The sequence below is a fragment of the Lagopus muta genome, chromosome 6 (genome assembly GCF_023343835.1).
Source record: "Lagopus muta isolate bLagMut1 chromosome 6, bLagMut1 primary, whole genome shotgun sequence".
NCBI classification, from domain to species: domain Eukaryota; kingdom Metazoa; phylum Chordata; class Aves; order Galliformes; family Phasianidae; genus Lagopus; species Lagopus muta.
Genome location: NC_064438.1, coordinates 11,076,921 through 11,103,056, shown reverse-complemented (window position 1 = coordinate 11,103,056; position 26,136 = coordinate 11,076,921). Strand labels below are relative to the sequence as shown.

Genomic DNA, 26,136 nt, shown 5'->3' with positions numbered 1-26,136 from the left:
ATTATATGAGGGGATTCAAAGGAAATGTGTCATTTCAAATATGAATCAATGGCCAGAGTGTGAAGAGTAATTAAAGAATAACAGAGGGACTGGTGAAACTCTCCGTCTCTTTGCTGTCTCTTTTCTCAATCTTTCTTCATCTTTTTCTCAACCTCTTTTGCTCCTCTCTGTCACTGTAAACGTTATTTGCATTCTGGTAAGAAGTAAAGGCTGGATCTGAGGTTTTGTTTTGGTAAGTGACATAGAAAATGGAGAGTGAAATCCCATGCCATTAAGTACATGAGGATAAACTCTTATGTAGCCAACATTTCAGGGAAATGGTGCCTTTCCTAAAATTCTTGTTATTTTACAAGGTGAGAAACTAAGATAAAAGCAGGAATTAATAAATAAATAATGTATCAATTGTTACTATGTATTTCTTAGCATTTCATTCATGGAAAATGATGCAGATTCTTTTCCCTTTCAAAAGCTGTGAGTTCTTGCCTATGCACTAGAGAACAGTCAATCTCTTTTGGAAGAAAAATATTGTTAGAAATTACTTCAATGAAGCCGTAACATTTTTAGATTCATTCTATGCTGTTCTTTGGCCCAATGCTGTTCCCAGATGCTAGTCTGGAATCCAGCTCCCACAGTGGAGTTGATTGCCATATACCCACAAGAAATGATCATTCTTGTCTAATCTGATTTTAGCTTTAAATCATCTAAGTCACGACAAGTTGAATAAATGCAAGGGAACTAGGAAGCAAGACAGTCCACACCCTTGGAAGCTAAAAGTGTCACTTTGAGGATAGCTCGAGTCTTTAGGCCAAAGTGTAGATTTCTTTGCCAACTAAGCCATTAGGGCAGCCAAACTGTACTGCTTTTGCAATAATTTTGAATCCTAACCAAAGTCTTGATTCTGAAATCTAAATTCTCCTTCCACAATTGCAGTATGGACTGCAGAACTATCAGGTAGCCATTAGTTGCCATAGAAAGACAATTGCCAGTGTTGTCCTCTCTTCTCACCCTTCATTAGTACTATGTCCTTTGTTTTATCTAGTATTTTGGGATTATTATTTATTAACTGTCTCAGGAAACATTTCAAAAAGGACAGGTGTGAAACACATACAACTTTACAGTCATATATATATAATTTTTTTTTAAATTTCAGGCATCTCTGTCAGTATTATCACTTCCACAGTAAGAAAAAAACCCATACTTTGTAATGCCTGTTTAAGTTGTTTATGTAGGACATGATGCTGTTTAAATACCTGAATGACAGAATGAAGTACCCAAGAACAACTGTGCAGTTTGAAAGCTTGTTCTTATGTGTTTCAACTTGAAAGAGCTCACTCAGCATATGTGCTTTTTATATCATTAGTGCCTCATTTCTAACCTTAGAAGATACTGAGAATTTCTGGCTCTCCTCATGGAATCTCATGCTAACAAAAGTATTTTCATATAATTCAGCTTTACAAGCTGAGTATAATTCTGGAGCTTTGAGATACTTAGAAGAACACAGAGATTATACTATTTCAGTTATTTGCAGAAATTCATTTTGCAGATGCTTTTGTGATGGCCTATGGGTCAACTTGCAAATATTCCCCTAGAGATCAAGTACAGAGAACATCAACTTCTTGGCTGCTTTTTCAACTCCTTCAAGTATGGACTTGCTTAAAGCAGATGCAGCCAGAACTTCTTGGCCTTCTTGGGATGTTTGTAATTTATTACTTTAAGTAAGAATCATTTTGTAACATAACCTTCCTCTTAAAATACTTTGCTTATGTGTTTTTTTTCTTCCTACCTAAGTTATATCCAGATTAAAAAATCAGCCAGTAATCTCCTAGAAAAAATACTCTGTGCCTCCATTACCAGGTTATGCCAAAACTTTGTTAAAAAAGGCTAAAGACAAACTCCTTTGCCACCATGAATAACTACCTTTCAAAAAGTCAAAGATGGAAAATCATCCTACAAGTTCAAATACATCTTCTTTGTTATGAGTATAAAAGCTGAATAGTAAATTACTTTTTAATTTTAAAAAATACGTATTTTTAGATTTATTACCAACTTCTTAATTGCCCACATACTATTTAAAATATTACAATATTTTTTAAAAGATGGAATGACCAGTATGTAATACAGTCTTTCTCAAATTATGCAGTTATTTATCTCAGTAAATGTTTCAGTGTTGACTTACATGTTTATAACCTATTATAGTTTCACAATAGGTAGACTGTCTCTTAAAAGATGATATCTTTGACATGCACATTGCAAGCCATCTGACAAAAAATGAACAAAGCCTCATGAACTGTACACACCCCTGAAATGGTGCAAATCCAGATCTTCTGTCACTCAACAAAACTACTGTTTCTTTCTGCAGTAAAAAACTGCATTTGTAGTCCCCTGTAAGCGCTGAACACATTTTGCATGGTCCTTATCTTAGAATAGTATTGAAATAGTTTTGCATCTTCCATTTGCCACAAACTTGACTTCTTTTATATGCATGCATGTTAGTATACAAATTGCCAAATTGGTGTCAGTTATAAAGTAATGGCACTGGAGGCATCATAAATTACCGTGGTGATCCTCAGGAGAAGACACTGCTGTATATGAATGTTTTGCTCTCAGAGTAATGTATGTCTTCATCTGGCCCAGTAGTCAGCATATTGCCCTGTGTTGATGGATACAGTCAGCTTGAAACGACACTACATTTCACTGCACAATAAACATGGCTGTCAACACTGTGTAAAGCAAAATGAATTTATCCTGTATGGTCAGTGCATTTTAAATTAAATTAATGTACTGTGGACATGGTGGCAAAAAGGTAGTGTATTAGTCATGCATCCTGTATTTTAGGACTTTTTTCATGTAAATGGATTTCCTATACAGAAAGTTTTAAATTGTGTATCTGAGATATAGTGTTTTTATAGTAAATTAGTTTTTGTACAGTTAAAATCTTTTAAGTTAGTCACTGAAATTAGTACATCACTACTTAGTGTAAAGAAATATCTTTTTTTCTTTTTTGCAAACATGAAATAAATGTCTGAGTCTGTAATAGTTCACAGACGTGCACACACACACACAGACACACAAAAAGACATAAAAAAAGAAGACGTATTGCTGTGCTAATTTGTTATTAAGTACCTTGCTTTTCAAGGAATTAAATTACTGACCAGTTTGATGAGGCCTAAGATTATGTATGTCACTTTCTTATTGTGGGAAAGGTCTTTTTACCTTTCTGTTGTAGTAAAGTCTAGCTCTGTAAACATATGTTATTATCATCATGCAGAAGTTTTTCCGTGGAAATCAGGCCTTATACAAGCTGTTAGCTCTTTCTTCTGTGTTAACTAGTTCTAGAGCTCCCACTCCATCCTTTGAATGCTGAATTTCTTATGATGCTTTACTTCTTGTGGCCAAGCAGCAGGACTGACTGCATTCAAAAACCAAACTGCAGTTTACATGCATGTGGGTGGGTAGTTACAGAACACTGGGGGACGGTAAAGCCACTGCACATGGAGAAGCTGGAGTGCTTGTCACCACTTTTCTGAAGTTTTGTTATGCTATGTGTGGTGTACCTATTGAAAGCGAAGAGTTTCCTTACATATATGTGATTGAATGTTCCATGGCACATTTAAATTCAAGTGAAGCAGATGTGACTTTAAGACGTTCAGCTCCAAATGTGATCAGACCTATACAACCAGTAGCTTGTGTCTCAGCATAGCATATAATTTATTTTATGAAATGTGGACGTGCTTCTCTGGTAAGCAGCAGTCGTTGTAAGTGACTTGTGTGAACAGGTCTGCATCAGTTTGGATTCTCAGGTGTAACTTTTATGTGAGTTTTTTTGAGCATTCAGAACATGTATGCTATGTTAAGATCCCAAACTGAAACTTTTTCAAACCTCATAACTGCAGAAATAATAGTGTACTCTGTTTTCTCATTCAGATGTTAATGGGTGAGTCTGACCGTTTACAAGTGAAATCACTGGACACCCTTCTCTTTCATAGATCTGGCAGCAGAGAGAGAAAGAGAATGGGGCTAAAATAAACACAGCACTGAAAGCACTTGCATAATCCACATAATAATGTTTTGCATCCATCTTGTTTCTTCCTGCCCTGACATTACAGGAAGTAAAGCAATGAATGGCTCTGCAGCTAAACTACAGCAGTATTATTGTTGGCCAACAGGAGGTGCCACTGTGGCTGAAGCTCGAGTCTACCGGGATTCGCGAGGTCGAGCCAGTAGTGAACCACACATCAAACGACCAATGAATGCTTTCATGGTTTGGGCAAAGGATGAGCGTCGAAAAATTCTCCAAGCTTTTCCTGACATGCACAACTCCAACATTAGCAAAATCCTAGGTAAGTGCAAGACAATGAACAACTTGGGACTGTATGCGAATCAAATTTAAGGAAAACTCAGAATGCTGTGCTATAGCAGTGACAATTGGCAGACAAGTTTTTTCTGGTGATGCGAAATGATGAGGTTATTTGTATTAGTGAAGCAGGCTAGTAGCTACCTTCTTGGATATGCATCTTCTCTGATTTTCGGACATACTTTGTCAGGGAGGTAGATTCACTAAATCAGGGATTTTAGATTCAATAAAATTGGAATTACTGAAAATGACACAAATCAAAATTCATGCCTTGTTTTCATTTATTTCCTCTTCCCTTTTAACACTGTCCCCAAGTTCTATTTATTTTAACAGCAGACTGGTAATTTGCTTTTAATTTGGCAACATTTGTGAAGAATGTTTTATGAAATATGTTGCAAGAGTCTATCCTGACAAAAGGTCTCATTGCAAGATTCCATTAGAAATCACTTGAACTACAGATCACCTGACTGTAAAATGGTACTTTCTGAAGTAACTACTGGGAAAACAAAAAAAAGAAGTAAAGAACAAAATCATGATGGAAGGTTTATGTCAGGCAGTGCAATAGCAAGAAACCCTGGTTTAAAGGACATGTAGATGTATCTCTTCTCAAACGCAAAATATTAGCATGTTCAAAAAGCTAAGGAAGCGTTTGTATCATACAAGTAAAATATTGCTTAATCAAAATATGCTGTTGTTAATATTCAATTTGTATAGGTTGGGACAATTAGGGAATACTCCATGGATTGTTTCGGCACTGTGCAAATAAATTGTCTCATTTTTGAGAAATTTTGATTTACTTTTTGAGACCTCTCCAGAGAATTAGAAACATACGTGAGAATGAGTGGTGAAACATGAAAACCTGTATTTACTTTGAGTCTTTGAAGTTGAAGACAGATCTTAAATGTAACTCGTAATAAATAAAAGTAAAAATCATATTTCATCTGTAATCATTTTATTGTAAACTTTGAGTTCAAATACATTTTTACCCAAGTTTGTTAGAGGCAAGCATATATAGAAATAAATGTTACTTTGTCTTGAAACTTTCAAAATCTTACTTAGTAGTTCTCATATTTTTGTCTACCATATTAGTAAGTTATATGAATAGCCTTTCAGTTTTGTATAAAACCTGCACTGTTTCAGTGTTGGCAGCTGTAGGGAATCTATATTATTTGTGTGCATTCTGTGAAAAAACTATTACGAGTATAGTAACTGTATTCATTAAAATGTAAACTTTCAGCATAAATATTTCAGAAGTGCCAGCAATTGAGTGTTTGTTAACCATGGAATTAACCTGTCATTATTTTTTCTTCCACAAATAAGTCTATGTCCATATAATATTTGTGCAACTTTTCCAGGACAATAAGAAAAAAAACATGAAATATTAGAACTGACACAGAGTATGGCTGGCTATGGATAATATTTATACAACTTTTCCATTTGTTGATGTATGAAAAATCTTGGTAAAAGAATAGCTTCCACCCACGTTTAACACAGCTGTAATCATTTTATCCATCTAAAAGACACCAAAAAAGCTACTTTCTACTTTTTTTATCCCATAAAAAAAACCAAACACCTTCTCTCTTCAAATGTTTACATAGTTTCTTATAAACAAGATGAGAGATCCTCTTCCTGTGAACACTGTATTATATTTTGTATGTTTTATTGGTGCAGCTTTCAATGAAGGTTTACAGTAACTGAAGTGGGATAGAGAATTACAAATATGCTTTCGTTTTCTTCTTTAACCAAATATATATATATATATATATATATATATAGTGTAACTGTTAAAAAAAATTAAATGTTAAAAAAATTAAGTGTAACTTTCCCATAGTCCTTTCCAGTTATGACATGTAGTTGGAAGGTTATATCAAAAGATTAGTAAATTTAATAAAGAAAAAGGGGGATTTCTTCATAATATTCTTGAATCTGTAAGGTTCTCATATTTTGTCCTGCTGAATACAAAGGTATTAATATCTGTTAGTACTAGGGTATAGCCCACATCTCTATCAAATTATCAAACCAAGCATCCACAGGCAATGTGTTAAGCCTTAAAATTATACTTGTAGACCTCACTGAGCCATCATACTGTGCCTGCTAATACAAAGGTATATATTTACTCATAGATAAATGCTCATATGAAGAAATCTGTTCCGTAGCGTAAGGATGAGATTTTGAGAAGTAACTATTGATTTTAAGTACATCTGTTTAATAAAGATTTATATATATTAGGTTTGCAGCACTATCTGAAAGTCAAGGCTCTTTTAGGATCTCTCTTAAAATACAAGTGCTGGCTAATGTAAATTCAAATCAGCTTATATAATTAACTTATTTAAAATGTACTTATTATAGCAAGAAGATGCATTGAAATGCATATGTGTAAAACTGCACTTGCTTTACCTGTCCACTCACTGATGTTTTTGTTAATAGGATCTCGCTGGAAGTCTATGTCAAATCAAGAAAAACAACCTTATTATGAAGAGCAGGCACGGCTAAGTAAAATCCACCTAGAAAAGTATCCTAATTACAAATACAAACCTCGACCAAAACGTACCTGCATTGTTGATGGAAAGAAATTGCGTATTGGTGAATACAAACAACTGATGAGGTCTCGAAGACAGGAGATGAGGCAGTTTTTTACTGTAGGGTAAGTACTCTTGTAATTGTTTGCAGTGCATTGCAACGAGCGTTCTCTTTGACAACAAATTTACTAATCTGTTTAAGTCACTTATTAATGACATTTAGAAGGTAAGGATGTGAATCTATAAAATCATATTAAAAACATATATCTCTGAAAATGGAAGTTTAGCTTGCCATTAAATTGTGATTATAAAACTGACAGTAGAATTCTTCAAAAGGCATTGTCTCCTGTTATCCGGAAAGGTTTGACTCATGCCTTTTGTGAGTTGCTAATATGCTAATCTACTCAGACTTAATAACAACTCCAGGACAATTCCCTAAATTAAAACAAGAACAAAAAGAAAAACACAAACAATTATTCCAGTGTGGAATAAGGAGTTGGGAAAAGTGGAAAACAATAAAAGGTGCAGGAATAGTTGTTGTTAGATTAGGAACAGACATAAAGGAATGGTATCATTACATGAGGGTATGAGGATTTTTCTTACATATAGGACTGTGATAAATAATCTTCTTTTAAAAAATACATGGTTTGGGATGAGTCTTTCTAGTACTGCGTAGACAGATTGGACAGATTTACCATTCAGAATATATGGTACAGAAAGATCCTGGCACAATTTTAAGAACACTGTGGTTTTTTACAGTATTATCTCTGTTCTTCAGGACAGAAGGCAGAACTATGAAGGACTGACAGATGAAAGATAGCATTAGTGCAGTGAAACAACTGCAGCATAGCTGATTTCCCTCTCCTGTGCTTTTTTTAATGAATTGATCTGTGATGCTCAATGCTCCAACAATGTTTCTGGTGGTTTACAGAGAGTCTAAATGCTCTCTCCACTGCCAGCCCTTCCAAATTCACAATGTTCTGCTTATTTCTCTAATCACAATAGTCTCCTTTTGTTGGCTACTTTAGTACCAGATAATTGACCTTGACGTCGATTATGTGCCCTCATTTTTGGCTTGGGATGCAGAACTCCTGTTGCAGTCAATTATTCTGTGGTACAGCCTGCAACAATGTGGGCTCTTTCTTCAATCAGTAAATAGAAGCGGTTTTGATATGTTGAAATAACCTTCCAGTCTACAATTTGAACATTGTTTTTTATTCTTCACTCTAAGGGAAATTGTTTACTAATAGGCTTCCATCAAAATTATTCTTAGAACCCTGAACAGAAATCTGAATACATACAGCATATCACAAATTATATTCAGACAAAGGGAACAAAACTTTAGCTGTTGTCCAGAGCAGTTTGACAGATCAAATCATATCTAGAGAAGAAATACTAAAGCAGCAGTCTGGACAGTTTGCCAATTGTTTACAAATTCAAAACAGAATTATGTAGCAGGGTTTCATGCATCAGAAGTGATGGCTAAATATGTAGGTGAATGTGGAGGACAGATGTATGAAACTGGTATCTATGTAAAGAGTGATACTGTGACTTTAAAAAAACAAAAACAATGTTTTCAAAATGTAACCAAAATTTAACGTCTTTCTCATCTATCAAACAACGTGATCACAAAGACCATGGAAATGTCATCATTTTCTTGAAAGTATTAATTAATTCTTATTCATACTTACACTAAATCCAATTTACACTGCTCAACCTATGTCAAAGGAAATTTAACAGTAAATTACATTTTTGCACTTACAAGTGATGCAAAGGACTATGCTGGAAACAATAAGTTTTGTTATAGAAGCACTTTTAAAAGGTGCTTGCATTTGCTAAAGATGAAATGAAAACAAGGTTGCAGTTTAATATGGGTATAAATTCTGATACTTAGGAAACACAAGCTGTGATTTCTAAAAATTATTCCATGCTTTTCATGTTTTGTTGTGACCAATGACTCAAATTCATTTTTACCCTAATGAAAAAAAAATATACTGGAAGAGACCAAGCAGCTTCTTCAATGGAAACATTAAACATATATGGCATAATTTATTTCAGAAGAATAATCTACTGAATAATAAAAAGTAACATTTCATCTCAAATAGATTATAATTAAGTGAAACACAGTAACTGAGCCCATCAACTTCTTAAACTTACTCTTCTTTGTATTTTCCTATAAATGTAACATTAAACATCACTTGGACCAGTTTTCCTAACCGCCCTCATTTTTCCACTGTTTTGGTGGAGCATAAACCTTCCTTTGGAATTGTACACATGGGAATTAACATGCAGATTCTTTAACAGTTAAGCAGGAGTAAATATTGCAGCATACAATAGAGAAAAAAAAATGACCAAAAAAAAAAAAAAAAAAAAAAACTGCTGAATTTTGCTAGGTGTTTTATATTGCTAGGAGTCCTGCTAGTTTTTATTCTCTCTCTCTCTCTCTCTCTATATATATATATAGATCAGTACATATATGTATATACTGATTAAGTTTAGAATGGGTATGTTAAAATGGCAAAAACTTATCATCACAGAATAAAAAGATAAATATGATAGAGGCAGAGAGAAAGATAGACCATCAAACAGATAGCTAGAAGAGCCTATAACTAGCAACAAAAATGATATTCTTTCATATTTGTGTTTGGAATTCATATATTGCAGTAGCAATTGAGGAAGGGCTAATTTCCATCCCCAAGTGAATCATTTGCTAATGTAGAATAATCCTATGTGCACAATTAAAACACCCCCCCGTACACACAAACATGTAAAGAGTTTTATGTTGCTTAAACTTTTAAAGATGCAAAAAGCTCATGCTTCAGTGCTTCAGTGAGCTACATTCTTTCATAAATATTTGTAAGATACAGAAAAATTGTTTAGTAATTCTCAATATACAAAGGTAAGGTTTTAAAGTAAAATAGAGAAATAAACAAATGATTAGTCAGGTTCTGTTTGGATTTTTTGAAGAAAAACTTCCAGAGAATTGAGTGAGAGTGAAGATTTCTTGGAACAAATTGGGCAGGAAATTCATACTTTGGAGATAGATCAGAACGAAAAAATCCAGGGACTGTCAAATATTTTAAGTAACAGAGTGGAATTGAACATGTGCCTAGGTGTTGTATTGCATCCCTGTGCAAATGAATTTTGTTTCAAGTAAGGCAGACAATAAGATGAAATAATTTCTAGTCAATGCACACTATCTATTAAAAAATTGCTGCTTTTAATGTAGTGGATATTCAATCTGAAGACAGCTATGTCTTCCAAATAATTATTAATGGGTTGCTGTGAATGATGACTTCAGTAGAAGGTAATCCTAAACAGACGTCAAGTGATTTGCAATTTATCTTCAGTACTAATTTTTGTAATACATAAATAAATGTAAACAAACAAGTGGATCATATATAGGCCATAAATTCAGTCATTTTGAGTCTGTCTTTTGTTGCCTTGCCTTACAAAAATAATTCAACTCAGTCATTTTTAGTCTTAGTCACTCTAAATACAAGTGTATGATATATACATTTATCTGCAAAATGATGTAAGCAGTAACTTTTTTTTTGTTTTGCCAGTGTAAGATGTTTACAATAAAGCCTTTATAGTGTTTATAACTACTGTACACACACGTAGTCTGAATGTTGCTAGACTAAAGTTTTAAATAGAGCTGTAATATTATATTCCTGTAGCTTGGAGTCAAAGTAAGTGCACAATGGGTACTTTTGTGAGATTTACTGTTCATTCCTTATGGGGGTGTAAGTTTCAAGGGGGTGTAGCACATTGCATTTTCGTTAATGCACTTGATTTTGCTTCAGACATTTAAAGAGCTGTCAGAAAAATAGGTGGGAAGGGATCAGAAAACAATGTTAATTTGCCAATTTAAATGTTTAGCTAGTTTTGCAGAAGGGAAAAGTGGAATGTTCTCTAATCCTGTGAATATTAATGGCACAATCTTGCAAGCAGGTCAATTGATCTGAGAGTTTTTACGTTACCTCCTCTCTTACATTAACCTCACTATTTTGGTCCAAATCTTTAGTCCCAGACTGGATGGACATGTTAGCAATACTGGCAGAGCAGAGAGGCAGGAGACCTGTGGTAATTGGCCACCTGAGGGTTTACTTGGCAAAGAGGAGATAGCGGATACAGGGGTGGTTTGAAGCCAGAGTACGTAGCCATGCATCAACATTCCTCAAAAATCTAAAGGGTCCAAAGACCCTTCCTATTCAAAGATGAGAAGACTATTGTTGAGTTCTGGAAATCTCAACCAAACCGAAGGCGTTCATTAGTGGATGGTGTAAGAATATGCAGCTGAGCTGCATTGTAACTGTAGCTCTCAGTTAGGAGAGTTAGGTGCCTAGTTACTGGAACTGTGTAGGTGCTCATGTTTAAGTGCTAGCAAATTTTCCCTAGTGGTTTGCAGTCTGAGGTACTTCCCATTTAGGTGGTACAGTTAACAGATGTTTACAATTCCATGGTGAGATAACAGGTAATTTAAAGCTCATAGTTCTTACCCTGCAGGAGGCATGTATACCTCCATACATTTGAATTTTGTCTAACATGTTAAGAAGAGTTGTATTGGTGAATGACAAATTCATTAAGCCTTTAACTTTCCTATTATTCCAATCAAGTTCTTTTCAACTTTGATTCACTCTATTGTTTGTTGTACATTTAATGCAATCTCAATTAAAATGCAGTTCTGTAAATTCTACTTCATTGTACTCCCTTTATACTTTATGACCTGCTCCCTTTATATTTTGAAATAAAAAAAATGTACCCTGTCCCACTGAAATGTGGATATGCAAAACAGTTTTGCTCACTTGTTAAACGTTTGAAAGAATGTCTGAGTTTTTTAACTCAGTCTATCCTTTAGGGCTTAATATTAATAACTATATCAAGATGCATCATACCTCTGTCCCAAACAGTTTTTCCCCCCTTCTTGCTGCTTGTAAAAAGACTATTTATTATAATAAAATAAATTTTTATGGTGGAGTATGAGAACTAGGTTTCTGATCTTCAATGTCATCTGTAACACAAGAGCAGCTTGTACTCAGTCATTTCTTCAGTATGTTCTACAACTCTTATTAGAAGTGTTTTAAAAATTAACTCTCCAAACGCCTTTTGGCATTATCATTGTGATATTCTTTGATGAGCACATAGGGATTTTCTTTGTTTATTTTACAAATGTATTTATTGTAATAAATATCAGCAAAAAGTTAGTACCAGCAGCTGTTAGAAAGACAAATTGGAGAGAATTAAGTGTGTATGGCTTGGCAACAAATACGTAGAAATTTTCTGTGACCATGGGTGACTTTCTTTTTCCTTTGCTTTGTAGAAACAGTCACTGATGCAAAGAATTTCTGTGTGTAAAAATGTGTGGAGAAGGTACCTGTAGGTTTTTAAAAGTAATAATTTATATGCCTGACAACATGCAATCTTGAAACCAAAATGTTCCCATGTGAAGTAGGTGTTCAATTTTATGGATAAAGTATTGAAAGATGTTTGCAGCAAATCACTTGCAAGCAAATGCATTGGCTGAAAATTGTTTTCACAGAACATTTATCAGACCATTTAAAAAGTGAAAATTTAGTGAAAAATCCCTAGCTGTTTGTAAATCATCTGCAAATCATCATTTGCAAACAGGAGTATAATGACTGTGTCAAATGAATTACTGTGATGTTTTTGCTCACTGCTAGCCAGGTGTACCATACTCATACAACAGATGTTTGAATTTCTCAAGCTGTGCAGAGGCTTTAAGAGTCAGGCTAGCAGTACCAGCAATGAAGGTAGTATGTAATGCTATTTGAATATTCTCTTACAGAGTGGTCATGATTTGACTCTCTCTATTGGTGCCTAAACTTGAAGTTCATTGGTTTACCAGTAACTGTTCAGCGATGTTTATCAAACCTGGAGTTTGGTCAATAAATGACAAAAATCCAGTATTTAAGGGACATCTTGGAAATAAGCTGTACATGATATGTGTATTGGTTTAGACAATAATCAAGAATTTATAAAAGACTGGTTTTTGCAAAGCATATTTTTATCTCCTTTTGAATGTTGGCATAGAATAGCACAGCGATCAAGAAGTTACAGATTCAATAGACTATTCAAACACATCTGACGCTGTTTCTCTTGCTAAAATTATAAAGTACAAAAATCTCAAATACTTGTCAGTATTGCTCTAAAGAATGTTGATAATACTCTGAAATACAGTATTAAAGTAGGCATGTATGTCAAATAACCAGTCAGTAGTAAAACAGCAACTTCCAGTGCACTTGGGTATTTCTGGTACTGGAATTTGTTACATCTAAAGTATGATGGAGATTCTTTTCCTCCAGACAAGTTCAGTCTCCTCTTTTTCTCTCGTCTTTACTAAAGGTAATGGTCCAAAATTAGTATAAGAATATTTGGAAGTGTCTTTTAATATAGTAAGTAAATCTGTTATTATTTAATCCAAATGTAAAAAGTATCTTTAATTAATTCATAGCCAATAAAGACTTGACCAAAGGAGGAGTTCAGCATCCTGGCCTTACTCAGAAAAGCAGTTGAATATGTGTACATTGTTGTAAGAGACATTGTATCTTCTGTAAAAGTTGAATTATTACATGCTCCAATCAAGCTTGCATTTAATTGCTTGACTGTCAATGATATCAGCCTAACTCTAGTTAGAGTGATTTTGCTCCAGCATGCTTAATATTGTCACAGACAAAAACAAAGGATATTACATGGTACAAAGTTCTACATCAGAAGGCAAGATATTCCAGAATTAGAGACAGTGCACTCTTAATTGTGTCTCTCCATGTGTTTGCACTGTGAAAGTAAATCAGATATGAGGAGGTTTTTGTTTCTGCAGACTGTGCATTACCACACAGAAAAGAACACTTGTTCTTTTTTTTGTTTTCAGTGTACTTTTCTTCAGAAACTCAGACTTGCACATCAAAACCTGAAGAGCAAATGGCATTGTGATGATTGGTTTTAAATACAAATCAAAATTCAGAAAGAAAATACCCAAAGTATTCCCAAGTGATTTAAGAGTAAATCTAGCATTTAAATAGTAAATTTACTATTTATATTACATCCTTAAAGAAACACAAACAATGTTACCTCGTCAGCCATATGCCATTTGAGGTACTGCATGTAATCTTGAGTTCCACCATAAACAGTCACAAAACAAAAGTTCTAGTCAGGAGTTTGGAGGATAATTTTGGACACCAGAAGTCTACTGCGGCAGTTGGGCATCGCTTAGGTGCCAGAGCATTTTGAAGATCTCTCTCCGAGTGCTGCATTGCTGTATAGTTTGAATAAACACACAAAACACATGAAATAATCATATTCTGGTAGTTGCTAACTAATTTACTCTCCAGTTGTACATGAGGGTGGGAACTAAGGTGAACAGATACCATGCAGGACCAGACTGAGAACCTCAGAGGAATGCATGCAGTGCTCACGGGAAATCACCTGCTTTGATTTGGCCTTGCAAAAGGGCTTCCCTCCTCGAAACAGAGGTAATCACGTTCCCATCTTGCTTTTCCTTCTAGACAACAGCCTCAAATTCCAATCACCACAGGAACGGGGGTTGTCTATCCTGGTGCTATTACCATGGCAACTACCACGCCATCACCTCAGATGACATCGGATTGCTCAAGCACCTCCGCCAGTCCTGAGCCCAGCATCCCCGTCATTCAGAGCACTTACGGGATGAAGACAGACAGCGGAAGCCTTGCTGGAAACGAAATGATAAATGGAGAGGATGAAATTGAAATGTATGAGGACTATGAGGATGATCCGAAATCAGACTATAGTAGTGAAAACGAAGCCCATGAGGCAGTCAGTGCCAACTGAGGAGTGTTCACAGAATTAAAGTACTCAGACTCTTTTTTTTTTTTTTTTTTTGGATTTTTTTTGAACAAAAAGTTCTTAAAGAGCCTGCATGCATGTGTGGCTCCTACAATTACATCAGCAGAATGGTCTTAAATGTTTCTTAACGTGTGAGACAGATTGTTTCCCTAATTTTTCATGAACTTGGGTTTTTTGTTGTTTTTGTTTTTTTTAAATTTAGATGAAGACATATATTAAATATCAGACATCAGGACTTGAAAACTTATATGAATCAATAGCTGTCTTACAAGTCTTACCTTTTGTCTTTTTCCTTTTGGATGCTGATAAAGGCTTAAGTTACTGTTTTAGATGGGGGTTTTACATTCTCACTCAGGTATGCTGTGCCAGCCTACAGGTTGTGAATGTGTTTTTATTCTGGATTATTTTAGAAAACAAAAATTGCAGATTTCATATTGTGAAACAGAACAACTCCGCAAGTGTGCACATCTGTGCATCATAGCTCATCTTTAAAAAATCGTCTCTGAATTCCATTTTTTTCCATATGTATAGCTGAACTTCTGATGTGCCAAACTTTTCTTAACTTTTGAATCTTAACATTTAAAAAAGAGTCTTAAAGGAGACACTGTAAAGTCTTAGACAATCCTTTGGCATCTTAAAAAATATATATATAAAAACCTAATTTTTTTTTCCAGAAAATGGTGAAGTACTCAGGAATCTGGAGACAGGATATTCTTAAGTAGTGAACCTGGTTGCCATAGTGCATGTGCCCAATTGCTTTTGCCTCTTGATGCCATTAGTGTGAAGTTTTAAGTAAGCACAAAAGAGCGATCACCAGCTATGGAAGGGCCTGTCTTAGCAGTGTGAGGCCACCTTTGACTACATTCTCTACCCTTTTGCTTTTAACCCTTGCATTCAGTCTTAACACATTTTCCCTTAAATAATTTATTCATTCCAGAATGTCAAGGGTCCAAATACTTAATATTTATTTTTAAAAGTACTGTTGGTGGCATTACACTTACAATTCCTTATTGATATTTTAAAGAGCTCTTTCTCCTCCTTCAAATTACATAGGTATGTGAAAATAAAAGTGCACCTGCTACTAAAACGAACATGACATTATGAATGAGAAATTCAATTGTTTCCATAACAGTGTGTGTTCAAGGAGTACTTGGAAACACTCTGTGATATATAACACAAAATGAAGTGAGTATTTTTATATGTACATACAGTACAAATACTCTAAAAATTTGTGTTCATAGTTACAAATCTCTATACTTAGCTGGACAGCAAAGGCAGATATGAAATCAAAATCCATATAGAATCTACCGTGATGAATTTTTAGGGCTTGTAGAATCCTGCAGTGAATCATGGCTCCATACATCACGTTCCTGTTGTCACCTGAAGGAAGTTTGCTATCTTGAGTATTTGTGCAATGATTTATATGTGAGACTCCTAGTGGAGGAGGGCAGGCCACAAAAATAACTGGCTTGCAAAGCTGAGAAAATGATGCATCAAAAATATTTACTGAATATTGTTTATACGGGAGTGCGAACTAGATCTTCATGCATGTTTATAAAGTTCTTTGGGATCTCTGGTGGCAAGGTGTACCCAAAGTTTTTATTTGTATTATTACTGGAAACAAAGGAATTGCTACAGAAGAGTCTAGGAAATACACAAGAAAGTTATATTCAAAGAGTTTGTTAATGTTCGGAGAAGGAAAAGTAAAAAGAAATTGCCATTTTTTTCCCTGTTCGCATTCCACTGCTGTTCATAAATATATCTCTATTTAAAATGCAGATTCAATGGGCCTGATGAATACCTGTGCTGTAGCTCCTCAACTCCCTCAGCTTTTATTTTGAATTGGATATGTTCAGCACATTGATGATAAATTCAGACTCAGGCTGAGAGGTATGAATGAGCCTAGGGCAGCTCCTCCCAAAGTCTGAGGGAATCTTCCCACAGAGCTGAATGGGCTTTGCTTAGACCCCAGACAATGAGAGGGCTGTAGTACTAATGCTGGTCATCGTCGGGCTGTTGTACTATCTTGCAGAAGTTCATGTGAGGTGCAGTGATAAGATGCTGTATCTGGAGCTGCCATTTTCCTCAGAGCCCCAGTAATACTTCTTAGAGCAGACAGAGCCATTGTTGCCACTCTAGGGATCATATTTAAATGTGCAAGAACAACCCCCAAAACAAAGAAGACTGTTCAATTTACAGGACAATTTATAAAGATAATGGCATAGAAACACAATGGTTAGACTGCTCTGACCATTTTGTAATTTGGAACAAAATGCTATATTTTTAATATTTATTTAAATGTGTTCTGAGTCCATGTCTAATAAGCAATAAACCGGTCTAGCCAAGACTTTAAAGGCAAATGCTGTGTCGTTAGCTGGTGAGCGCCCTCTTCAAGCTGGCTAAGGTACTGATAGAAAGTGTTTTTTGTTCTCACAATTGCTTGGGAATTGGAACTGTTTTCAATACATTCAGCTCAGATTGGGGGGAGGGTACCATTATTTCCTAAAAGAAATGACTATTTATTAATGTCTTACATAATTCTTATGTTAGAAGTATTTCTCCCTCCTCCCATGTCACTTTTTCTCTCTTGCTCTTTTTTTTTTTTTTCTTCTGGTTTTGTTGCATTGGTAGAATGCTGTATTGCTAGTATTGTATTTTATGTAATTATTTTTTTTTGCACAAAGGCAAACATTTAGATTAGTTGGTTAATTTTTTTAAATTTTATGACCATGCCAAAATAATATTCTGCAGGCTTGTGGAGAACAAAGGACTGTTCTTTAGGACTGAAACTTGATTTTGCTTGTAGTACAAAAAAACACACACTCACAGATGTTGTTTCGTAAGTGTTATAAGCACTGGATATAAATGGTATTTTTTATCACTTCTGACTAATGTGAAACTGTTGTACGAAAACTACATGAACAAAAGTCATCTGTTTCGACTCGTGTGGGCCTGCCTCACAGTTGCCGGATTTGAGTCATTTTTATGTCTTGTTATTTCATTTATTTATGCAAAATACATGTATGTATGAACACTTTGTTTTAGCTCCAGCCCTGCCTCAGTGCTGATGCTCTCTATGTTAAAGCCACATTCTTGAAAATGACTGGCTGTTCAGGAATCGCCAGCTGGTAAAAATTGCATTTATTGGCTGGGGAAGTGGGAGGAACATATTTGAATTTGAATTGTGCATGTGAGCATTTTATTCTATTTATTAGCCGACATTGGCTCTAAAATGTCAGTAGAAGGAAGGACAATCATAAGGATAAAAAACAACTTTTTTACTTTATAAATCGGAGCTCAAAACAAAGTTTTTGATGAATTTACCATCTCATTTTAGATTTTTTTTTAAATTGTGTAAATATAACATAGGAAATAGAATTTTATTTTTTGTTCATGGATACTTAGTGAAGTATAAGTTATGTATTTACTTTTGTTCTATATCAGTGTATGTTGGTCCATATTAAATGCTGACAAGTCACTGTACCTCATGTAGATGCTGAATTTACACCCGCAGTGTGAGCGCAGTATTGTGGACCTGTAGCTGGGACAGCAAGATGCCTCACTTGTGCTCTCACTGATTTTTGGTAGCATATCCCACAAACACAGAATACTTTCTTCTTGTTTTAGAAAGTTGATACATGAAACACACAAAATTGCAGATACAGCTAATAGGAAACACTATTTTTTTTTTTTCTGAATCCAAGTAAAATTGATTAAATGTTTTAGTTCTTAACAAGAATGGCATTTGGAAGTCAAAAGCATATCCCTGGAGAGATTGTTGTGAATATAAGATGGTCCTTGCAATGCAATCAAGACTTAGTAATATCAAATCTTTATTTTCTACATTAAGTAAATCACACTATTGTTACATTAGGCTGCAATGTCAGGGGAAAAAGTTCACACAAAACACAAACAGAACCTTCAGAATTGCTCTTTAAATGTTGTGTTTAAGTTCCTCTTAATAACTCTGACTGGAAAAAATAACAACTCCATTCAGGTAATACACAAATACAGTGTATTTGTACACTGTACAAATACACATATACAGTAATACTATTTTCTCCACAAATGAACAGCTTATTTAATTAGTACGGATACAATATATTTTCTTTTTGGAAAAATTTTAAATACCTGTTTTCAAGAGAAGAACACTCCTGAAACTGTCTAATATGAGCTAGTATAGTTCACTTTCTATTCCGTGAAACAGGGTTCAGGTTTACATGGAGGTATGACTGCTGAAATAGCCTAGTTCTGGTTGATACGTGTGCTTGGGTGTCACCATTTAGTTCATGAAACTGCTTGCTGGGAATACACGGGATCACAATGTGCTCCCAAATCAGTGTACTCAGGTGCAGCACAAGACAGGGGGAGGGCAAAGGACGGGACTGCTCGGGGTTGGGAATGCGAAACAAACCGGCATTGCAACGTATGCAGCAGTCAGCTGAGGACAGCTACTGCTTTGAGCATAAACACAACCTCCGCCCAATGCAACCTGAACCGCGGTCCTCTCACTGGGTTGGCTTTCTGGTTTCATTTTTTGGTCATACCAAAGGCGTGGCATTTCAAAAATCATCTCCTAGCAAAACATACAACAAGATTAACACCTCCACCCTCCCTCAGCAAAACACTTATCTACTTGCTTAATTTTAAGCATGTTAGTACTTCTGTGGTGGTCACGAGGACCAGTGGAGCGTTGGCGTTAAGTAGGGCAATCTTTGCTGAACAGGGCCACAGTGTGAACAACTGCACTGGAGATGCAGCCAGCAGAATGTATGATAGAGTTCTTCATGTTTTTATGAGACGTTGATGAATGGGCTTGGACCCTAGGTGTTTTGCATGCTTTTTTAAGATTCAAGTTGGCACTTAAGCATGTTCTTTTAAAAGAATAATATTATATGACCTCATCTGATCTTTTACAAAACACTTACTCTTTTGCTTTAAAAAACAACTTCCCCCAAGCTTTTTTTATATGACCCATTAATATCTGTGATTTTTCTCAGATCAAACTACATTTTTGATATGCTGTAATGTCCTACTAAGAAGGAAAAAGAAAATAAGATATAGCTATATGCAAATATATTTCATTTTAATCCATTGCCCTTTTTTTAAATACCAGATTTGCTGGAAATGGTGACAAAGAAGTATTCTGAGATTTCACACGCTGGGTAAAAAGGGGTGGGGTAGGGTGAACTGGGCTAAAGGAAAACTTATCAAATTGATATTTATGGCAATATGAAAGCTATAAAGCAACTTAGTGACATGGCTTGCTTTGTAATTTCCGCTTTCTAAAAACCACAAGTGAGGTCCTTGGTGCTCTTGGATTATGGGGAATGTGCAAATATTTAACTGTTTGTATGCTGCACATTGCAGACCTGCTAGTGTGCATTCTCCGTTTGTCTTCCTTTGTCATTTGTGTTTTGCTTTCTAGAAAGCAATGTTGGTTTTTTTTGTACCCTTCTTCAGCTTGTAGCAAAATAGAATGCTTAGCATTTATGTTCATTCATTATTGTATTTCCCATGTACAAATTTTTTTATTACATTAAGACAAGCTTATAAGCTGTTACTACATAACTTATCTTACTGTAACTCTTATTTCCTGACATTGTAATTTGTTTGTGATGTATATTGTGAGATTGTACTCTATGTTAATTTAATCAGCACAATTCACTGACATGCTGGACTGACATGCTAGCTGCTGTTTCAAATTGTAAAGTTTGTGTAGAGCTGTTGGGACAACTGAAACTCTCTTGTCTAGGTACTATGCTTTGATTCCTATAGCAACAATGTGGGTGCAGCTCTCAATGGCGGGGGCTGCTTGTTGGACACCCACTGGCTAATTTAACAGGCAGGTTTTCTTTGTAGAAATTCTATATACAATGCAGGTACCTACCTGGGCCCATGGCCGGTAATTATTTGGGCGTGTAGAGGAAAAACTAGTGTCTATTGCTGCTTTGAATATGTTTTAAAGTCTGAAAATGTAAATAGTTTATCAAAAAAAAAAAAAAAATCTTGTACAGTCCAGTGTAAAGTTTTTAAATGAACTTAAAGGTTGCCATCACATCTCACACTCTCCTCTTGATACAGTTGAAAAAAAAAAAAAAAAAAGACAAAGGAAAAAGTTTGCTAAGGATACTGAGTAAAAAAAAAAATAAATCTGTTCTCAGTTTTAAAAAAAGAATAGTTATTCTTAGCTCTGCTTCATTGCATAAACAGACTTCTTGGATTTTGTTGTGCAGTATTGACGTGAGGTAAATTAAATATTAAATAATCTTTCAGTGGTACTTTTAAGAGTCTTCTCCTCCTCTGCCTCAGTTATTAATGGAAAAGACAAAATTGAAAGACACTGTCCATATACAGTATGTTCTGGTGTACATTGGCACCTTACCTACATGTTTCGGGTGGGGGGGGGGATTTTTTTTTTTTTTTTTTTTTTTTTTTGCACAAGGTGCTTTCCTGATATGTTAAACATGTCATCTTTGGGTGATACAGTATATGCCATGATAGGGGTTTAGACCCCTCAGGGGAGTGTCTATAAGACTGCCTATTTATGCTCATTTACCTCAAGACTGTCCTCTCTACCCTTAATCTATTCACCATCACTCCATCTTTTGTACTGCTGTTGACACTTACAAATTAAAGATAAATTTTGTTTTATGAGATGTGTGTGTGACCTCTTCTGTGTATTCTTTATTATTCTTTTGACGTTAGCAATAATGATTGACCACAAGGAGTTGATGGACAGGCCAGTCAGCTGGCCTCCTTTAAATGTAGTGACCAAATCTTTCAGCTCTTAGGTTTTCCACATGCCTTTCCATTCTACAAAGGCATTTAATGGCCTCTGAAATCCATTAATGCCATATGCTGTAAAAGACAAGCATGATAACCAACCTAATTTGATAATATTTCAATGTGTACCATTGGTTTTGTAAGCAGGAAGTGCTGTTGTGGTAGCAACATAATCTCAGTAGGATTTTTATAGAGCTGAAATGAGACAAAACAGTTCTCATGTTTCTTCTTTCTTTGCCTTCCCATTTTCCCCACATATAACATTAAACTAACCAAAAGTGACAACAAAGGCTCCTATAGTTGCCACATTGCCATGTCTGTAAACTGCTACCATTTATGTATTATGATTGGCTTTTGACATTGTAATCAGTCACGGTTCTCACAGGAGGAGAATAAATTACATTGAAGTGTACTGTACTATAATGTAACAGAACATTTTGATTGTGCATTACATCAGATTTCAGTCTAGTTTCAACGATTGCACAAACCACCCTGAAACATCTAAGTGGGTAACAATCCTTACTTCCTAGGAGAGAGCATCACACATGAAATGATTAAAAATGACATTCTGCACTATGAATCCGTGTGATGAAATTCTTCAGGGTCAACAGTGGATGGAATGAAGTTGATGACCAACACACTGTAATGAATAAATATGTAAATATTGACATGGACTTTTAAGGATTTGGTTTCTGGTAAGCAATCAGCTACTTACTCTGTTGAACTGCAACACTGGTGTACTCTTCAGGAGAAGGCAGCAAAAAAGCTGTATTTTTCTACTTTATGTACAACAATTTGACGCAAGTTGGCAAGGGCCATACTGTGTATTTGAAGAACAGAATTGCGGCACTGGAGAGCAGGCAGCCCAGAGTCAAAGAGAGATGAAGCACCATGTCATTGTGCCAGAACTTTATTTTCATACAAAGGGCTGACATGTAGTGCAATCCTCTGCTATATATTTTCATATTGCTCCAATTAATCAACTTATGGTGTTTTTTCCTCCAGCCAAGCACAACCTCTGCTCGATGGCTGCAGCACCAGGATCTTCGGAGCCCTTAGGACTCAGTGTGCTTAGGGAGCTTCAGGATTGCAAGGTTTGGCACCGCAGTCTTTCTCCCACTGGTTACACTGGGCTTTTCCTGTGACAATTAATTACTCCCACAGTAGCCCAATAGTATCAGCTTGCACAGGATGAGGGCAGGGGGTGAACAGTAATTGATTTATTTCTTTAATATATGGTTTACAATAGAAAATATGAGCTCCAGGTTCTGTCTCTGAGCAGTTAATGACCAGCTGGGTTAAGGGCCTTCAAATACTGCCATTGGTCATTAACTGCCAGGAAGTATCCTTCCTGTCATCTATTATTGCTTAATTGTATCAAGATCCACTACAGTGAAGGACTGTTAAATCTGTAGATTAATTGAAATCTGACCCTTAGTCATTTTAATAATATCAAGGCCACTGCAGGTTAGCATTTGGGTTCTTGACATGACAGTCCATAACAAATTTATTCAGAGTTGTTCTGCTTTATATTAATGCCTGCTAGATGATTGACACAGTAAACCATAATTGCCCTGTGGAAATCACAGTGGTCAGTTGTACTAAGAACTACTTAGGGCCACTTTAATTTACTTTGACACCACAGACTTTAAAAGCTTCTATACTTCTACTGAAATCTGCTTAGAGGTCTGGTTGCTGTTGTAGCTCATCAGGAAGTGATCATTCGGTAACAGCAAAAGGTAATTATTAGAGCTTTAAATTATTATCCTCAAATACTTAATCAAGTTACAAAAGAAATGCATATTGATCATTGTTGTGGTTTGGTGGGTTTTTTGTTGTTGTTGGTGGTGGTGGTGGTTTTTTGTTTTTTTTTTTCTTTTCTCTCCACACTTCTGTTTAATTATTTACCAGCAGGGTGTTTATAGGAACCCACTCATCATTTTAAGTTAGATTTCAAAAATACTGGTGTGCAGTAAACATGAACTACCAAACCCATCAGTTTTGTACTCTTGCGTTACTTCCACAACATCCAGATTTAATTTCATGAAAGAGGAACCTCGCGCTTCAGATAAGTGACTAAGTTCCTTTTTAAGTCAAGCCATCAGGGTTACATTTGGAAATCAGAAATATAAATATTGTGCTACAAACCACAAGTCCCATAGCTGGGCCCTAGCCTGCAAGGAGCTGTGCAAGCAGCAAATGGAAGAGTATCTGCCACCAAGGCTCCACGGTGGCACATGGTATCTTTATAAATGCTCACAGCTAATTAGTTACAAATAACCTACAATTGAAAACATAGTCACTGTCCTATGGATCAGATAAGGAGTCTGCCTAGCCCAGTGGTTCTGTGTTTAACAGTGGCAACAATAACCAGCAAAGCCCCTGAGCCTGGCCATGGTCTCAGCTCATCCTCTCATTTCCTCCAGCATCTGCAGTCACAGTGTTGGGCTGCTGATGGGTACATCCCTTTCTGGTCAGGAACACTGTGTAGCATTTTGGTAGATGAAGTGACAGTTGGCAAACAAGCAATTATATTTACAGTCTGATCTTTTGGTGAAGGGCCTTGTTGAGTTTTGCTATAGCCCAAAACAGAGAACTAACAGTCTATGTACAGCAGAAATACCAAGTCCATCAGATTGGCTAAAATATTCAGGATGCTAAATTGCTCTTTTTTTTTCTTTTTGCAAGATCTAGTTAAAACAATGTGCTTAACTCACAAAATCTGGGGATCAACGATCTTAATGACCAAATTACTCAATCACAATGAAATATGTTTTGTTAAAACATCAGGAACAGCATCCTTGGTGGAAGACTTCAGCCAGTTCCCCTAGAATAGCTGCAGCTGCCAGAAAACCAAAGGGTAAGTGCTGAAGTGGCCCATAGCACACCCATATGCTGTGTAAGGCACTTCTGACACACACTGAGGGGTTGTGCAGGAAAACAGGCTCCTGGAAAAGCCCTTAGATGCAACTGCCGGTTTCCAGCAGTGTGATTGGAGAGCCCATTGGGCTTTTAGTATTAACAGCTGCAGTATTGGTGGAAGGAAATAGAGGGAATAGTCCCTGTGTATGGCCCTGTCTGTATGGCTTCTCCACGAACACTACTTTGATTTGTGTACATGACTTTCCTACAGCAGAAAAATGCAGATACTCAAGCAGCAACAGGTTACAACAGCTGCAGGGACAGCGGATGGCTTGCAAGGTGATGGCCCCTCTATCACCCAAGGTGCCACACACTTCCACAGCTGCACTGCCATGTCCTGCAGTGCATTCCCAACACCTCCAGCCTCGCTTGAGCAAGCCTTGTTGTCTGAAGGGATTTGGGTGGTGGGTGTGCTGGCACCAGCAAGCTGCTACCTGACTGAGGCAAGGGAGGAGTGGCTACTGCACCCCAGCATGGCTCTCACCACACAGCTGTAACCTGGAGTGCCTTCCAAAAGATGTTAAGATGGCCACAGGAAGGCTTAATTGTTCCTCCTGGCATCATTCAGTTGCCACAAAGTGTGAACAAAACTTGGTACATCTCAGCATAGCGCTTTAAATTTTGACCCAGTCTCCATTTTCCATCAGCTGAGCAATTGCTGAGCAATCTACATTAAGTGTATGTGTCCCCTTCACCCCATGCTGCTGCTGATGGAGGACACCTGTGGGGCTGTGCTCAGGGCTCTAGCAGAAAGGCCCATAATGGGCCAAGTGTTCCCACCTGGCATAAAGTTGTACCCTCGTGGAAAACACTTGGCCAGGAAGAGAGGTCAGAGTTAAGTGAGATATCACCTTTTCTTACAGTCTGGGAGAAAATAGGGAAGATTTAAGTATATTCTTTTATTTGCCCAATTCTCAGGAGTTTAATGGTGAAAACAAGAGGCAAGTGAAGTTGTTGTGCAACTGAGCATCTCCCTAAACAGGGAGTTTATAAAACACTTCTGTGATGAAGAATGTGTAAGATCCTACTAATTCTTTCTTCTGATAATTTGCATGATGGAGTTGGGTTGCAAAACTGCATTGTTTGGTCACCAGCTCACAGCATGTAAGCAGTAAGTTATTTTAAATTATCTATTTGGTTGGGTTTTGTTGGTTTTTTTTTTTTTTTCTTTCTCCGGAAAACAGGTTGCTTCTTTGAACTTCTGATGACACTATGGAATCCTGGAAAGTGGGCAGTTGAATTGGTGTTGGGCAGTGAGTTTGTACAGTATTTTTTATTATCCTTATTAGATAATGTATGCCTGAGTTAATGATTAACGAAGCCTCCTTCCTTAATTTAATTCCCCCTTCAAAATTCTTAGGCTGATCATGCTTGAAGACAGTACATGTTTATTTTACTATATTTTGATTTTTATACTGTGCAGTATTTGTGATTGAATTGCAAACTAAGCAGATCAGACAGTATACAGTCTTAGGATGCCCCCAAGAATTGCAGGTTGTGAAGGATTTCAAATTGATACAGTTATTTATTCAGTTGTAAAGGGGATGAAATGGTAGATTTCCACAACAATAAGACCACGCATGGAAGCAGTCTGCCATTCCCTTATTCCCCAAACTTCAAAGACAATGGCTTTCTGAAATGAACTTAAAGCACTCTGAAATAATGAGGAAAAAAAAAAATCTTGTTCTTTTTCTCTTTTGAGAATTTTAT

The 26,136-nt window shown here is 36.1% G+C and overlaps 1 protein-coding gene across 14 annotated transcripts in view; it reads left to right on the top strand.

Moving 5' to 3' along the window:
* The window catches only part of SOX6 (SRY-box transcription factor 6), a 371,963-nt gene extending 351,128 nt beyond the window's left edge, over positions 1-20,835 (top strand). For 12 of the 14 annotated variants that reach the window (XM_048947792.1, XM_048947789.1, XM_048947795.1 and 9 more), the window contains 3 exons: positions 4,107-4,340; positions 6,782-6,998; positions 14,400-20,835. In XM_048947792.1, the coding sequence (XP_048803749.1) occupies positions 4,107-4,340; positions 6,782-6,998; positions 14,400-14,703 (755 nt within the window). In that variant the 3' untranslated portion in view covers positions 14,704-20,835. The remainder of the gene's footprint in view (positions 1-4,106; positions 4,341-6,781; positions 6,999-14,399) is intronic. The other 2 variants (XM_048947787.1, XM_048947786.1) reach the window with 1 other exon arrangement.
* The last annotated feature ends 5,301 nt before the right edge of the window (positions 20,836-26,136 follow it).